General features: G+C 38.8%; 1 protein-coding gene across 1 annotated transcript; it reads right to left on the bottom strand.

Moving 5' to 3' along the window:
* Nucleotides 1-565: 565 nt before the first annotated feature.
* On the bottom strand, nt 566-12,958 carry C5H3orf85 (chromosome 5 C3orf85 homolog). The gene is made up of 4 exons (XM_048345984.1): nt 12,908-12,958; nt 12,754-12,819; nt 2,328-2,461; nt 566-878 (listed from the first exon to the last, which is right to left on the bottom strand). Exons 2-4 carry the CDS (start codon nt 12,800-12,802, stop codon nt 789-791), a joined length of 273 nt encoding a protein of 90 aa, XP_048201941.1. The 5' UTR covers nt 12,803-12,819; nt 12,908-12,958; the 3' UTR covers nt 566-788.
* Nucleotides 12,959-17,147: the final 4,189 nt, after the last annotated feature.

Here is a 17,147-nt window from a genome sequence, read left to right as displayed (position 1 = left end):
ATGTGGTGCTGGGGAATTGAACCTAGGGCTTCATGTATATGAGGCAAGCATTCTTGCCACTAGGCCATATTCCCAGCCCCAAAAGTTTTCTCTTAAAATAGTCTAACTTTAGGAAGTAGTAAGTACTGGAAAGCAGGAGATGGTACTAGCTCCAATAAAGATATTCATTTTTTTCCCCTCTGAATAAAAAAAAAAAAAGAACTGCCTTAGCCAGGAGCTGGTGGCTCACAGTTATAACCTTACATCCCCCGAAGGTTCCAACCCATTTCAGGCAGAAAAGTTCATGGAAGTCTTATTCTCAGGTAACCAGCAAAAAACCCTCAAGTGGAGGTACAGCTCAGTTGGTAGTGCACCATACTTGAGTGAAAAAGCCATGCAGAGCTTGAGGTCCTGAGTTCAAGCCTCATTACTGGCACACACGCATACATACGTGCTTGCACGCGTGCACACACACATATACACATACACACATTCACCTTTCTCAAAAAAAGAGTCAACAGAAATCAGAAATCCAAAGCCAAGAACACTAGTTTAGTGACACTACTTATTTTTTTTTTCTTTCTCTTTTCTCCTTGCTTTTAGAATTCATTTCAAGAACAAACATTTATTGAGACCTTCTAATTCTAGGTCTTCACACAGACCTTTGTGACTCCTCTGTTCAACAACTCTGTGATATAGAAATAATATGTATCTAGTAAATGGCACAATTTGCACCCTTTTCTCCGAAGCTGATGATTTTGGCTCACTGATTCCAGGTCCTTTGTTTGGCTTTGTTCAGCGAAATGTTTTTACTGGGTACTAGATATATCAAAGGTGAAGGTATTCATGTCCAAACAATAATGTGCAATTGTTTTCAAAGAAGTCCATATTTCCTGAGCCTGCAACAAAAGAAACTCAAGTCACAATCTCTGAATTTGTAGCACACGTTACAATAGTTATTCTGATTATCTAACAGATATCCCTAAAATATGAGGACAAATATTATGGCAGACACATGCCAACAAAGGTTTGCTTTTCACTCTTCTGAAGAGTACATGCTAATGTTCAAGTGTGCTGCAATGTTGGTAGGGTCACAGTATGAATCAGTGTGGTAGTCCTGTTACATTACAGAACCTGTCAGTTGATTACAGAACTGTTGTACAATTACAGGCAGGAAGTGTGCTCGAAAATGTCAACATTCCATAGAGGAGACACAGACTGCCAGCCTATGTAATTATTTAATTTGCCAAATAAACAAATATCTTGTTTCCATATTTCTAAATGATGCCTGTTTAAAAAAAAAAACAGACATAGAACAAGATACATGATTCAGGCTGGTGGTTTTCATCAACAAATGCTAAGCAGAAATAAGCTAATCATGGTATCCCAGATAAAACCCAGCCATGTGGGGGAAGCATAGGATTGGAGCTACAGAAAATCAGAAAATTCATTTTTTTTATGACTTTGTATAACCCTCATGTCTGGTGATACTAAGAGTCTGATAACACATACATGCGTACATACACATATATATTTACATATAAGCACGCCTACACACATATGGATAAAAGAAAGATGTATAGCTTTTTTTCCCCACCCAACTTGCAAAATAGTAAGAGGGAAATCAGGAATAATTGGAATCCTCAGATAATTTAACAATTTTGTTAATTTTGTTTGCCCAGTGTTTCAGTTTTCTTTCATCAGAAAAACAAACAGGAGATAAAACTCACTAATTCAAGTTTCTTCTTTATTATCTTGAAGTAAAATTGCAAATGAATAGGAACACATACAAAAGGCAAGCAAATGAACGAAAAACATTAAAGGCTTGCATAATTGTCACACAAGAAAATTAGCCACTGAACAACTAACTGAGAGTAAACTCAAATGGGACCATTATCCATTTATCCACCTAGCCGAACACACAGTAAGTCATTAAGCTTCAGCACATAACAGTCATTTTGTAAGTCCAAGGAATAATTAGCTTGATGGATAAGATATGGACCTTCCCTTTGTAATCTAGGTAGAGAGGTTGAGTACATAAAACAAATATGACACTTTGAGAGCTCTTCATGGGCAAATAGCATGTAAAAGAGAGAGAGAAAAGAACCAATGCCCACTTTAAAGAAGGGGAAGACTTTAGAGAGGAAAAAAAATAGCTAAGTTTAGTTTTTAAGCAAGAAATAGTATTCATTAGATGAAAGTTCATCTAATCTCAAGAGTGGACACGGATAGAATGACTCAGAAATGACAGGAAAAATGGAGATTAGCCTAGCAGTATTTTTATGTTTGGAGATACACTGTCCATTTAGAAAGATCAATGGTGAAGGACTATTTTTCTAAAAAAGTACCTGATCAGCCAGCGTGAATCTCCACCCACTGGGACTGTGATCTGAATCCCAGTGATCTTGTGAATATACATGTCTTTTGAGATGAAGGAACTGGTTTGCAGGGTCTCCCAACAAAAATGGTGCTCCCAAAACTTCTGCAATTGAGAGTCCAAGAGCACAGCATCTCTTAGAGGAATAGGTTACATCTTAGTTGTTCCTCAAAAAAAAAAAAAAAAAAGAAAGAAAGAAAAGAAAAGACACAGCTGTGGTTTGGGAAGTCTAGTTTGCTGAGAAAAATCCTCTGGAAAAAATTTAGCCCTGAGTTCCACTGTGTTCTCACCACTGCATTGAATCTGCAATGTTGGACCCCAGGGAAGCCATTGCTGAGTGGTAGATGGAAAAGGATTTCAGTGTTCTCACACATTTGTAGGCCTGGATTAACAACATTGTTGCTCTGTTATTTCTACACACACACACACACACACACACACACACACACACACACACACACACACACACACACGATTGCTGTAAGGACTAGATAAATGAATGGATATATGGACTATCTGTTTTAAATCAGCCAGCCAACTATTTTATTCTTGTTTCCTTAACCTTCCAAAATAGAACTTGTCATTCAGTTTGAAATACATTGTTCTGAAACTTGACCCCCTGTGTAAACAGGTAGTAGCAATAGATCCATCATAAGCAGAACCTGCCTATGTTTTGCAGATCCTTCCTACTCAGACTTATGGGTGAAAAATGATGGTACTCAAAATCCAGACTTTTTAGGTCCTTAACATTCTAACCGTGGCCAGGCACTGGTGGCTCACGCCTGTAATCCTAGCTGCTCAGGAGGCTGAGATCTAAGGATCATGGTTCAAAGCCAGCCTGGGCAGGAAAATCTATGAGACTTTTATCTCCAGTTAACTACCAGAAAACCAGAAGTGGTGCTGTGGCTCAAGTGGAAGAGTGATAGCCTTGAGCTAGGCTGGACAGAGCCCTGGCCCAGAGTTTAAGCATCATGACAAAAGAAAGAAAGAAAGAAAGGAAGGGAAGAGAAGGGAAGGGAAAGGGAAGGGGAAGGGGAAGGGGAGAAAGAAAGGAAGGAAGAAAGAAAGAAAGGTCCAACTGTGTATATTCTATATTTTTTCCAAACCAAAACATATGTTTAGAATTACAATGTGAGTATACACATATAAAAAAGAACGTGATTACCTATATGTGGCAACTACTCAATCTGCTTCATTTGGGGTAAATAAGCATTAATTGAAAAATTGATTGTAAATAATTATATATCAGATATTCTTCAGCTCCATAATTAACAGAGTTCTAATAATTCATCCTTTGTGTGGACTAGGATCACTATGAGGTATAAAAGACATAAAACTTCCATAAAAGATAAGATATATAAGATACAAAAGAAGCCTGTTTGTCTAGTTGGGATCAAAGGTCAAGGGCACCCAACAGAACCAGGCAGCACCTGATATGAGTGTATGGAAGCTTAGGAGGAAGCATTGTTAATAACCACAGGGGTATGGAGACACAAACAGCTGTGCTCATGGTCAAGGAATTTGCTTAGGTTGTTCCTTAAAAGTATAGATTCGGATGAATGGGAGAAGGCCTAGGATGTTTACTTTAAAATAAAAATTATGTTTTTTTTTGTTTTTTTGCCAGTTCTGGGACCTGGACTCGAGGCATGAGCACTTGTCCCTGGCTTCTTTTTTGTTTAAGGCTAACACTCTACCACTTGCGCCACAGTGACACTTCCAGTTTTATCTATTTATGAGGTGCTGAGGAATTGAACCCAGGGATTTGAGCACACTAGGCAAGCAATCTACTGCTAAGTGACATTCCCAGCCCAGTTTTTAAATTTTATTGTTATTGTAAAGGTGACATAAGGAGGGGCTACATTTACATAAGTCAGGCAATGAGTGCATTTCTTTCTGAACAATGTAACCTCTTCCCTTATTTTCTCCCAGTCTTTCCCTCCCTTCTTTCCTTGCCCACAAGGTGAATAGTTCATTTTCAACATAGTGTCTAATGAGTATCACTGCTGCACTTGTTCATCCTTTGTCCCCCACTTTCTGTGCTCCCCTTACCTACCAAAATAAAAGGTACAGAAATCAAAAACAGCTCTGGAATTGGTGGCTCACACCTGTAACTCTAGCTACTCTGCAGGCCGAGATCAAGGATCAAGGTTCAAAGCCAGCCCAGGTAGGAAAGTCCATGAGACTCTCATTTCCAATAAACTACAAAAAAACAAAAAAAGGCAGAAGTGGCTCTGTTGCTCAAGTGGTAGAGCACTAGCCTTGAGCACAGAAAGTCTCAGGGACAGCACTCAGGGCCTGAGTTCAAGCCCCAGGACTAGCAAAACCAAAAAGGCAAAAAAGGAATCTAAAACAGCAACAAAGGAGAAAGAAAAAAAAAAAGAAAAAGAAAAGTAAAATCAATTAAAAACATCTAGTTTCCATTCCTTGGAGTTCATTTCGATAAACATAATTTTATATCATCATATGCACATAGCAATTGAGCCTTTGAGATCCTCTCCTAAGAATTAGTTTACTTAAAGCTGAAGAAAAGTGGACAAAAGGGGCTGGGAATATGGCCTAGTGGTAAAGTGCTCACCTCATATACATGAAGCCCTGGGTTTGATTCCTCAGCACTACGTATATAGAGAAAGCCATAAGTGGGGCCGTGGCTCACATGGTAGAGTGCTAGCCTTGAACAAAAGCACCTCAGGGAGACTGCCCAGGCCCAGAGTGCAATCCCCAGGACTGGCAAAAAACAAAACAAAACAAAGAAAAGTGAACAAAAGTATGCCAGTGAGAAACCTCAAGACAATACCTGAAAAGAGTAGTAAGAAGTGATTAGACAGAAGACTTTAAAATGTTAGCATTAAACTTTAGAATGCATTAGTGACAAGTGCCAGACCCTGTCCTGGTGCCATCTGATCACATTTAACTCCATTCCTCTAGCATGTCTGTGGAAGCCATTCTCTATGGGAGGCCCAAAGCTCACTGCCTCCTCATATTCATTCATACCTTTGTGCAGTCTCCTCTTTCATTTAGTAGGACTAAACTGTGTAGTCATAGGTTATGGGAGAAATTATGAAGTGTGAAATTTGGGGACTAGAGCAAAAACAAGACAATATAGTTCTTTGCCTTGCTCACTTTGGAGCACTTGCCCCAAGGGAAGTTTACTGAGGACATGCTGAGGACACGCTGGTACCAGCCTGAAGGAGAGAGTCACAAGACAGAGAAATGAAGTTCCCCTCAAACAGCTATGCTCATGAGCCTCAGAACCTGATGTTTTGGTTCCAGTTGAGTCTCTGGACAATTGTATTCCTAGGAGACAACTTTACTGTGCCATTTTATAAAACCTTAGAAGGAACCATGGAACTAAATTCTTAACCCAGAACTTAAAGTAATAAATACTGTCTCAGGAAATTACTTGGGCAACAGTAGATAACTAGTATAATATACCATAAAGTAGACTGTGAATCTCTAGAGTTGGAATTAGAATGAAGCTATTGGATGTCCTAGAGCACAAAAATAAAAAAGGAATTCACTTTCAGTGGGATGTAAATTTGATTTCTCTCACACTAGATCTCACTGTTAATCAGCATTGCCTGGAAAGATATAGTGACCCTCACCAATCATTGGGACCAGTTTGGAAAGTTAGGGGATCAATAACCTTAGCATTAAGGAACTCACATTATACCAGAGTTCATGGATAACTAGAAGGCACATTGCAATTAGATTATGAATGTATTAATTCTGATGTTGAACTGGAGGAAGTTTGTTTTGAGATGGGCTTCAATGGATATGTAAGGTCTCAATACTTCGGAGGAATGAAAATGAACAGCACATAGTCTGAAGGACTGAGGAGCCAGGGAGCATAGGAGTCCAAGTTAAGTGCAGAAGCTTTTCCTTTGACAATGTCATTGGAAGATGAGATGGGTGGTGATGTATTCAGAGACAATGTTGGAAAAATGATCTTGTTTTCTCTCTTGAGATAAATATATATAGTCAGTTGTGGAGTTTGAACTCAGGGCCTGGGCTCTGTCTCTAAGCTTCTTCACTCAAGGGTAGACAGTGTTCTACCACTTTGAGCCACAGCACCATTTCTGGTTTTCTGGTGGGTAATTGGAGACAAGAGACTCACAGACTTCCCTGCCCAGGCTGGCTTTGAACTGCAATCCTCAGATCTCAGCCTCTTGAGTAGCTAGAATCATAGGCATGAGCCACTCATGCCTGGCTCTTGAAAGATTATTTACTGTCATGTCAATGGGGTTTTTAAATTATATTTTTATTATCTTTAATTGTCCAAAGTGATTACCAATAAACAAATCAGTTTATAAGTATGATGCCTCTTGATCAATATCACTCATTTCATCATTCTCCCCCATCGCTCCCAAAGCAGCCCCATTAACAAGTTTGTCTAGTCTGTAAATAGTTCATGACTATTTCTGAACAAGAAAAATGAAGGTCCCAATTTATTTGTGTTTAATTGAGATGAAAATAAATAATAAAATGAGGGGGAAGGTAGCAAATTGGATAAGAAATGTACTCACTGACTTATGGATCAAACTGTACCTCTGTACATCACTTTGACAATAAATAAATAAATTTAATAATTTAAAAAAGATCATTAAAATATATATGATACAATAATGGCCACATTAGCCATTTTTGAGGGTTTGATTTAGTGGCACAAAATACATCATTAATGATGTATAATCATCATCTCTATTTCTATTCTATCAGCCTGAACAGAAACTCTATTCTCTTCTACCAATATCTCTCCTTTATTCTCTCCTTAATTTCTGGTAACTACTGTTTTCCTGCCTATCTTTAGGAATATGCCCATTCTAGATACCTCATTAAGTGATGCAATATAAAGTCTTCATTTCACTTAGCAAAATGCACTCAATATGCAATAAAAAATGTAATGATATATTGTACAGGTGTCAGCATTTCATTCTTTGTTTTATTTTGTTTTTTTGCCAGTCCTGGGACTTGAACTCAGGGCTTGAGTACGATCCTTGGCTTCTTTTTGCTCAAGGCTAGCACTCTTGAGCACAGCGCCACTTCTAGCTTTTTCTATATATGTGGTGCTGAGGAGTCGAACCCAGGGCTTCATTTATACGAGGCGAGCACTTTGCCACTAGGCGATATTCCCAGCCCAGCATTTCATTTTTTTTAAAACTAAATAAAATTTGCATATATATGCTAAATTGTGTCTGTCTAATGCTTTATTTTGAAAGCTCCTTTCCTCAGTGATAGATAGAAAAGATAAGGAAGAGAGGATAGTGAAAGACATGGGGTTGGGGCTCCTCAAATTGTTCCGATAAATGCTGATAAATTTGGTGAGTGACAGTGGGTGTGGGGAGGGACAAGTTTGATTTGAACAGAACTCTCATTTATTTGCCTAGTGTGGAAAAAACAGCACTGAGATATCTGTTGTTGTTGTTTTTGAGACATGTTAGTAGGTAACTTTCCAGAATTCTCTTTATTCTTTCTGAAGGAAAGGGGTTAGTCATCGTGTTACATATTTCACGTAGTCTGATCCTGTTTAAAAAATGTTTTTCCAAACAAAACGAGGGGGCTCTGCCACGTTGATCTGGTATTATCAACAACAAGTAAATATTTCTCAACATTTATTCTCCATGATGCAACTTCCAGGTAGATGAAAAAAATTACAATAATTGCTTAATATATAATGTTACCTGAAATCTTCCAACAAAGAAACCTTTATTCTGTACCACAATTATCCTAGTACAATCATTCAGGGAACAAAAATAGTGCTATTATATAAATCTCTGCAGAGAAGCATGCTTTAAAATATATGTCATTGCTATCTGAACTGTAATTTAAATTCTCTCTTTTTGTATAATCTTCTATCTTTTTCCCTCATGGAAAATGTTTTACTGGAACAATTTCCTCTCCCTCCCCAGGACAAAGCATCTAACTCAGCAGTAGAGGCCCAGCAGACACCCAATAAATATTAATCCATGCTGATAATAAGATCACCCACGAGAGAGGCAGCAAGTAGTATTTATTATCCTATATTATAAATGAGGAAATTAATACACAGAGATGAAATGACTCACTCAAGGTCACATAGTGAGTCAGTGGCACGGCTGGAAATAAAATCTAAGTAATATAGAAGGACATTGCTATTATCCTTTCTGCTTGGGAAATTTCTCCTCCCTTTTTCATTTGGCCTGATCAACCTTGAAAGTTAGTGAGAGCAAGACCAGGGTTTTGAGTTTGTGAGTCTAAATAATACTGCCGGGGCTTTAAAACTCAGCCCTGAGTTTTATTGCTTTGTTAAATTTTAAATGGATGATTTTTTTTCTTAATAAAGTCAGTATCAGGTAGGTTAATGTCTTCATTTTTATTTATTTTTACAATTTTCTTGTTGGTTTTGGGGCTTGAATTCAGGGCCTGTGCTCTGTCCCTGAGATCTTTTGCTCAAGACTAGTGTTCTACCACTTTGAATCCACTTCTGGTTCTCTGGTGGTTAATTGGAGATAAGCGTCTCACAGACTTTCCTGCCAGGTTGGCTTTGAGTCATGATCCTACGATCTCAGCCTCCTGAGTAGCTAGGATTACAGGTAAGAGCTACTAGTACCCAGCTTCCTTTCTTATACTTTATGAGCATATGGCATAAAAATATCTTTCTGTGTTTCTAACTTACTATGTATTCTCCTTTTCATTTTGCTTCATCCTGTGTCATTCCATTTAAATAGGACCTCTCAATGTTTTACCTAAACATTTCTCAAATACTTACTGCTGGAAACGCTGTACAGTAGAAATCAAAGAAATGATGCACAGTAGAAATAGGCAGATGCTGCCGGATCTGGAAATACCAGGGGCACTGCTTTCCCTATATAAGCCAAGGAGGAGAAGAACCCTCATCTTTTTTCTAGCCTTCCTAATGTGTGCCTAGTTCCCTGGGCCACCTCGATTCTGGGACCACCCTTCTTCCTGCAAAATGAGGATAAGCTAGATGCTCTTCAAGACCTCTTCCTACTCAAACATTTTGAATTAGAATGGATTCACAGAACATAGGCCATTAAACAAAAATGACTTTCTCTAAAACTGTGATGTTAGTAGATGTATATAGGATATGTTAAGTAGTCACCATTCCCACAGATAGAAATAAGTGAAAGAGAGGCAATACCCATCTTAGCTGCTCATAGTAGTGCATGCCTGATGTCCCAGCCCTGCAGGCAGGAGGAGTGATACTTTTAGGTTATCCTGGGTTATAGTGTAGTTTGACATTGGGCCAAAAAACCAACACCACCAAAGGCCAACAGTTTCAACAACAACAGCAGCAAGAACAACAAAACCCTATCTAGCAATGAAAACAAAAAAGAAAAATGTGCATTCATATTTTGAACAAGTGGATGAGTTCCCATCATGAATTTCAGGGCATTATGGGAGTCAGAGAGACAGCATTAAGCATCACCATGGCAGGTTGGAAAAGACTTTAAATCTGCTGGTGGAGAAATGACTGAAGATTTTATGTACTATGCATATGACCATGAAAATGATGAATGTGACAGGAAGCTATATATTAAGAGGTCAGAAACCCCCAGTGAAGCCCTTTAAGATCTTTTTAAAGAATGAAGAGAGGTCTGTATCCCTGTGCTCCTCTTTGCCTCCTGTGCATTCTGTCCTGGGGAGGGGCAGTGCCTCATTCACTTATTAAATCCAACAGCAGAACTTGGCCTTTCCACTTCAGCTCTCTTTCTCTACCACTTGCGAGTGAGCTGCCTCTTAAGATGCTTTCGGTTCTGATTGTGCAATCTGCAATTGGATATTAAATTTGCCAAATTTGGGGGTTCAATATCAAGTCCTGTGTGTAGTTATTCTCAGGTGTATCTTCCAAATTAGCCTTTTTCTCTGTCATAAAGGAAATAGGTTACATTCCAAAATCTTCTTTGGTTTATTTCTAACTTATCAAAACTAGAAAAAAGAATAGGAATGCTATTTTCTGGGGGTGGAGGTAGTTCAGAGGACCTCACTGCCTGCTTTCACATTCTCACTAGAAAAAGGCCAATAGGGAAGAACATAAAACACTTTAGCCAGCGAGGAGAAGGTCATCCATAGGTAGCCACTCCTATGATTTCCATCATGTGAATGTCCATACCTGTATGCCTTTGGGACAAATGAGAAGGGATTTAGTGGGCAGAAGACAAAATATCTACCTAAGCCACAGGACAGGCTCAGCTTCTGGGCCTCTGCCTCGGTCCATTGTTCCAGATCCAGGATAGATACTGCAAGTGTGTGGGAATCTAGTTTTTCTGCAACATCTGGAATACTCAGGAAACCTAATCATGAGCAATGACATGATTTTCACCAAGCTATTTCCCAGTCTACTCTCACTATCCACTTTCTTGAAAACATCATCAATCTTAAATCCAAATGAGTAGATAAAATTTTAAAAAATTCATGAAGCAATACAGACTCACTAAGGAATTGGAGGGAATGATTGAAAAGCACAGGGGCAGATAGAGTGGTTAAAGGTGCTGACAGGGTCATGGAGAAGAAAATATGAGTTTAAAAGCTCTTGTCAATGAAGCAAAGCAAATATCAAAAATCTTTCAAGACAGATTGTCATTAGGTTACTAACTGGGGAGTGAGTAAAAATAAAAATAAAGATCTAGAAGTGGGGGCAAACTGGCCAAAGCCAGTTTCCTTTTCTCCTTAGCTAAAGCCAGAAGATGTACTTAACTCTTTGTGAATAGAGCTGATTTACAGGTCAGCAACATGGGGCATGAACCTTAGATCAATTCAGTGTGAGTCATCTCCAACTACCAGATCAAAAGAGAGCAATGTGATTGCCAAGGGAGAAGAAATCTAAGTTTTTTTTGTTGTTATTGTTATTGTTGGTTTTTTGGGGGCAGAATGGCAAGGAAAGCTACCTAGGGCAGCGGCAGGGGGAGGGACGGGGAACAGATGTAGGGGCTGGGAATGTGGCTTAGTGGTAGAGTGCTTGCCAAGCTTTCATGAAGCCCTGGGCTCCATTCCTCAATACCACATAAACCAAAAAAGCTGGAAGTGGTGCTGTGGCTTAAATGGCAGAGGGCTAGCTTTCAACCAAAGAAGCTCAGGCCCCAGGACTGGCAAAAAAAAAAAAAATTATCAGGAACTTACCTGCTTAACCTTAACCCTCACATCTCAGCTTCTTGAGTAGTTACGATTATAGGTATGCACCACTAGCATTTAACTATAATCTATAATACTAAAACACATTTTGAATACAAAGTACGGTATTAGTGACTAGATCTTTTTTTTTTTTTTTTTTTTTTTTTTTTTTTTTTTTTTTTTTTTTTGGCCAGTCCTGGGCCTTGGACTCAGGGCCTGAGCACTGTCCCTGGCTTCTTCCCGCTCAAGGCTAGCACTCTGCCACTTGAGCCACAGCGCCACTTCTGGCCGTTTTCTGTATATGTGGTGCTGGGGAATCGAACCTAGGGCCTCGTGTATCCGAGGCAGGCACTCTTGCCACTAGGCTATATCCCCAGCCCTAGATCTTTTTTAATTGTTATTATAAAGGTGATATACAAAGGGGTTGATTTTAAATCTCTTTATTAAAATGATTTCCATGCTTCAGTATTAATTTCTCTTCTTCCCCTCTCTCTCTGTCTCTGTCTCTCTGTCTCTCTGTCTGTCTCTGTCTGTCTGTCTGTCTGTCTCTCTCTCTCTCACACACATACACACACACACACACACAGAGAAATATGGCCAATCTGGTTATCTATGGGGGAGGCCAAATATAATGATTTCTGCATGGATCTCAGAAAGTTATTGTTTCAAATATCTATCAGAAATATTTTTAAATTATAGAGGTTTAACTATAAAGACAATTTACAACCTTAGACGCATCTGCAGCTTTTTTTTTTTTTTAACAAGGAAAACAAATGGCTTCTCCGTTCAATTCTGGTATAAGCTAGAGAATTACTGGGTCAATCTGTCAGCAAATCACCTGGCGCCTGTTGCCTTCCTTTGATCTGCCTTTAAAACGCCCCTTCTCCAAAGCTACAGCTTAGTGTAGGTTAATGAATTTATGCTCCCAAAGTATTTTGAGGTCTCCTTGTAATGACACTATGTAAGTATTAGTTTCTAAAAGATACTTAAATTCTTTCTTTGTTCAAGGACACCAGAGCACTTCACTGGAAACAGCAATTAAATAGATTTCTTAGCAAGAGTACCCAGTTAATATGTTAATACATAATTAGGAATAAAGCAATCACACACTCACAAGTACGATTAACCTGCTCAAAACCACAGTGTGACACAATTACTTGGCTCCCTTGTTGCTTTCCAACAGGTCTAAGGATAAAACATTGTTGTTCATTTCTTTATAAAGTTAAAGAGACGTATCAATCTGATAGTGCTAAAAGATACACTACATAAAAGAAGAAACAGAATCTTACCTAGAAGCAAGGAGGAGCACAGGGCTACATGAAGAATTTTATAGGCCATGATCCTGTTTTAGAAAGAAAAGGATTTATTTATTTTAATTTATCCCAGACAAAGCTTGAAGGTAGAGCAGGTCTTTTTGCAGAAGTACAATGCATTTCTTGTATACCTGGAAGCTGAAACTAGAGAAAGGTTCTCTCTTGACGTGGCTTATTTTATGTACCTCCTGCCGCTCTACCCTTTGGACTTTTTGAACTGAATTTTACAGGCTGTACTTAGATGAGCCATTCATTTATTTACTAATTTTACCATGCACATAGACTAATGTAACATTAAAAAAATAGGAAAAAAACCAGCTACTTACACATTAATGGTAGAAATGTAAAAAAGTATAGTCACTTTGGAAAACAGCTGGTCAATTTCTTAAAAATTATAGCATGCCATTACTGCTCTACCTAGCAATTGTACTAATGGACATTTATCTATGAGATATAAAAAAGCCATGTTCACATATAAATCTGTGTAAGAATTTTCTCAACAACTATTAGTAGTAGACAAAAACTAGAAATAAGCCAGGTGCCCTTGGACATCAAATGTTAAATTGTGGTACATGGATCTATCCATCCATCTATCTGTCTATCTACCTATCTACCTATATTTGTCAGTAGTGGGGCTTGAACTCAAGTTATGTTGCTGTCCTGAGCTTTTTTGTTTGTTTTGTTCTTATTTTTTAAATTTAATATTAGTTTATTGTAAAGGTGATCTACAGAGGGGTTACAGTTACATAAGTAAGGTAATGGGTACATTTCTTGTTGAACATTTGTCCCTCGTTTTTCTCCCACTTCCCCCACCCACCAAGTTGTAAAGTTCATTTCTAATATAGTGTCTTGGGAGTATCACTGTTGCATTTGGTCACCCTTTGTCCTTTGTCTCACCATTTTGTTATTTCCCTTCCCTTCCCCAAATCAGATAAACGTATATACAAGACACAGTGTACAAAAAAAAAATGATAACAGGGGACAAACCAACAGGAAAAAAAGAAAAAAAGAAATGACCTCACACAGTATATTAAGACAACAACAATAAAGAAAAACTTCTTGTTTCCCTTATCTTGGAATTCATTTCAATTAGCATCATTTTATATGGCCACATGTACATAGCTTTTGAGTTAGTGTGCTCTTCTATTAGGGCTATCCTAGACATATACTAATTATTACAAATGTCCCTGAGCTCTTTTACTCAAGGATAGAACACTATTACTTGGAGCCACTGTGCCACTTCTGGATTTTTGGTGATTAATTGGACATAAGAGTCTCAAGCACTTTCCTGCCTGGAGTGGCTTTGAACCATGAACCTCAGATCCCAGCCTCCTGAGTAGCTAAGATTACCTGCATGAATCACCAGCACCCAACATATATACATATATATGTATGTATGTATGTATATATATATATATATATATATATGAATACAGGTACTTTGATGAGACTCAACCTCACTGACACTGTCACCTAATGTATGTCATCTCCATGAAGATGATAAAACTGGAAATAAGGAAGAGACCAAATATTAGGGATGAAGTAGGAGAAAGTAGATGGATGTGTTTACAAAGGGGAAGGGGGGTCTCTGTATGGACTGTAATAGTGAATAGAGAAAAACAAATGAGGAAAAATTATATAGAACTCAAAACACCTATTATAGTACAGCTGCACACATGCACACATTCACAGATGAGACCATGGGGGGGGGGTCTGTGACCAGTAGATAATAGCAATGTCACCATCCCGATTTTGATATTATGTTATAGTTTTGCAAGATGCGTTCCCTGGGGAAAGTTTGGTACAGTACACACAAGGTCACTCCATATTATTGCTTACAAGTGCATGTGAATCTGTGTAGCTTAGAATAAAGAAATGTTTAACAGTACTATCAAATTTGTTTCCAACAGAACACATAATAGTAGAACACTGCTTTCATGTTTCAAACACTGATTGTTCTGCAGTATGGTGAACAGTTAATAAATGGTGATAAATAAGCAGTGATGAATGAATTTATCATCTGATTAAATTTATATGGAATGCCAAGTTACACATTGGTTATTCAGTCTCTTCAAAATTATCCAATCTATAACAAGAGTAAAGGTATAAAAGTGGAAAGGAAGCCCAGTGCTAGTGGCCCACACCTGTAATCCTAGGTACTTTGGAGGCTGATTGGAGGATAGTGGTTTGAAGCCAGCCCAGAAAAGAAAATTCATGAGACTCTATCTCAAGTTAACTACTCAGAAAAAGCTGGAAGTGGTGCTGTGGCTCAAATGGTAGAGCACTAGCATTGAACACAGAGAAGCTCAGGGACAGCACCCAGGCCCTGAGTTCAAGCCCAGGACTGACAAAGAAAAAAAACAGTGGTGAAGAAAATGACTTCTTTTTCTTTTTCCCTTTTATTTTTTCTCTTTTCCTTCTCTCTCCTCCTCCTCCTCCTCCTCCTCCTCCTCCTCCTCCTCCTCCTCCTCCTCCTCCTCCTCCTCCTCCTCCTCCTCCTCCTCCTCCTCCTCCTCCTCCTCCTCCTCCTCCTCCTCCTCCTCCTCCTCCTCCTCCTCCTCCTCCTCCTCCTCCTCCTCCTCCTCTTCCTCCTCCTCCTCCTCCTCCTCCTCCTCCTTCTCTCTCTCTCTCTCTCTCTCTCTCTCTCTCTCTCTCTCTCTCTCTCTCCTTCTTTTGCATCATTACCATGGCTTTTTTGCTCCTAGCTGGCACTCATTAGCCCGGCTCCAGGCTTCTTTTTCTTACATCTTTATCCCTGTAGTGATTAGGCCAGGTTCCCCTGGTGTTATAGTTACATATGTTTATTTCAATATTCCTCAGTAGTTTACAAACTTTTTGGAGGCTGGAAATGCATTTTCACTACCTATTTATACATTCTTAGTGTTTATCATAATGCCTGTCATATAAAAGCCATTACCTAACAGTACCAAATGTAATTAAATCAAACAAGTCAAATTTAAACTACAATGAGTCGAATCAATGTTTCTCTGCACTCGCTTTTTAGTTATATCCTTTTCCCCAACTGAGTAATAAAAACATGTAGAATGTAGCAGCTTTGTTTTTTAATGATGAAGTCTGAGCTTTAACTAGTTTTCCCCTGAGCTTGACTCTTCTTATGATCTCTGGGGAAAATAAAGAAGTCGGAACCCATGAAAAGTGGCAATCTTAATTATAAAGAAAAAGAAATGCTCTGTGAAATGAAATTAGGATCTATCTTTGAAACAGTATGAAGATCAAGTGGCATGAATTAATAAAGGCCATCAATAGTCTGCTTACAGCTTCGATGCTTTAGGTTTAGCAACTATTACTTTTATACAGTATGACAGACCTGATAAGCTCCCATGGCTCTCTGCAATATGGTGAAATAATATAAATGTTAGAAGAATGAATGAATGAAGAAGAATGAAGACCAATATTATTAAAATTGTGCGTATGTGTATCAGTATTTTCATATGACTATTTTGCTCATGGCTGGCACTTTACCATTTGAACCACACCTCCATGTCTGGCTACTGGCTGGTTAATTGGAGATGAGAATCTTACATACTTTCTTATCTGGGGCTGGCTTCAAATGACAAGCCTCAGATCTTAGCCTCCTAGGCCGCTAGGATTACAGGCAGAAGCCATCTATGCTGCTAAAAAATACACACACACACACACACACACACACACACACACACACGCACACACACACAACACCCACATATTTAAACGAGAAAAGAAAGGAAAGTTTATTCTGTCAAGGAACAAACAGCACTTTCTTCTCTGAGTCATCCTACCCATACACTCAGACTCGATAAACTGCCAGCCTTTGAAGCATGCGGTGCTCATTTATTACATTGTGATTACAGGTGGTGCAGGGCATGGTACAGCCTGGCATGATGCTAATAACATCAGCACCAAGGGTAGAGCTTCAGCCAGTGTTGGAGGCAGAGAAGATACAAAGCTTTATTGTTGTTGTCTTGAACTCTCAGCCACACTCAACCCTTTGAAAATGTGCTGGGGATAGTGCCTAGAACAGTGAACAGAGGTGAGATTCTCAAAGAACTGCTACATGGGCACAGCATTTAACCATAGCGCCTGGGAAGGGAGTCATTTTCAAACTGATGTGACAGCAGATATAGGTTTCCTATATTTATATTCTGAGGATTCTACAATTGAGGGAATATGCCATTACACTTGGAGTTACTTGTTGACATTTAGGCAGGGAAAGACACAGAGATCACAGCCTTTGCATGAGTAAGAATTTCTGGAAAGTCTTGAGCTACATGCAGGAAACAGTTCTAAAGAAAGAAAGAAAAATGGCAGCTTGAAACCTAACTGGCATAATGCAAAACTACTTCTGAATGACATAGAATTTTTCCTAGAAA

Source organism: Perognathus longimembris, chromosome 5 (genome assembly GCF_023159225.1).
Source record: "Perognathus longimembris pacificus isolate PPM17 chromosome 5, ASM2315922v1, whole genome shotgun sequence".
In the NCBI taxonomy this organism is placed as follows: Eukaryota; Metazoa; Chordata; class Mammalia; order Rodentia; family Heteromyidae; genus Perognathus; species Perognathus longimembris.
Note: the sequence above shows the minus strand (reverse complement) of the source record. Positions and strands in the feature narration are given on the sequence as shown.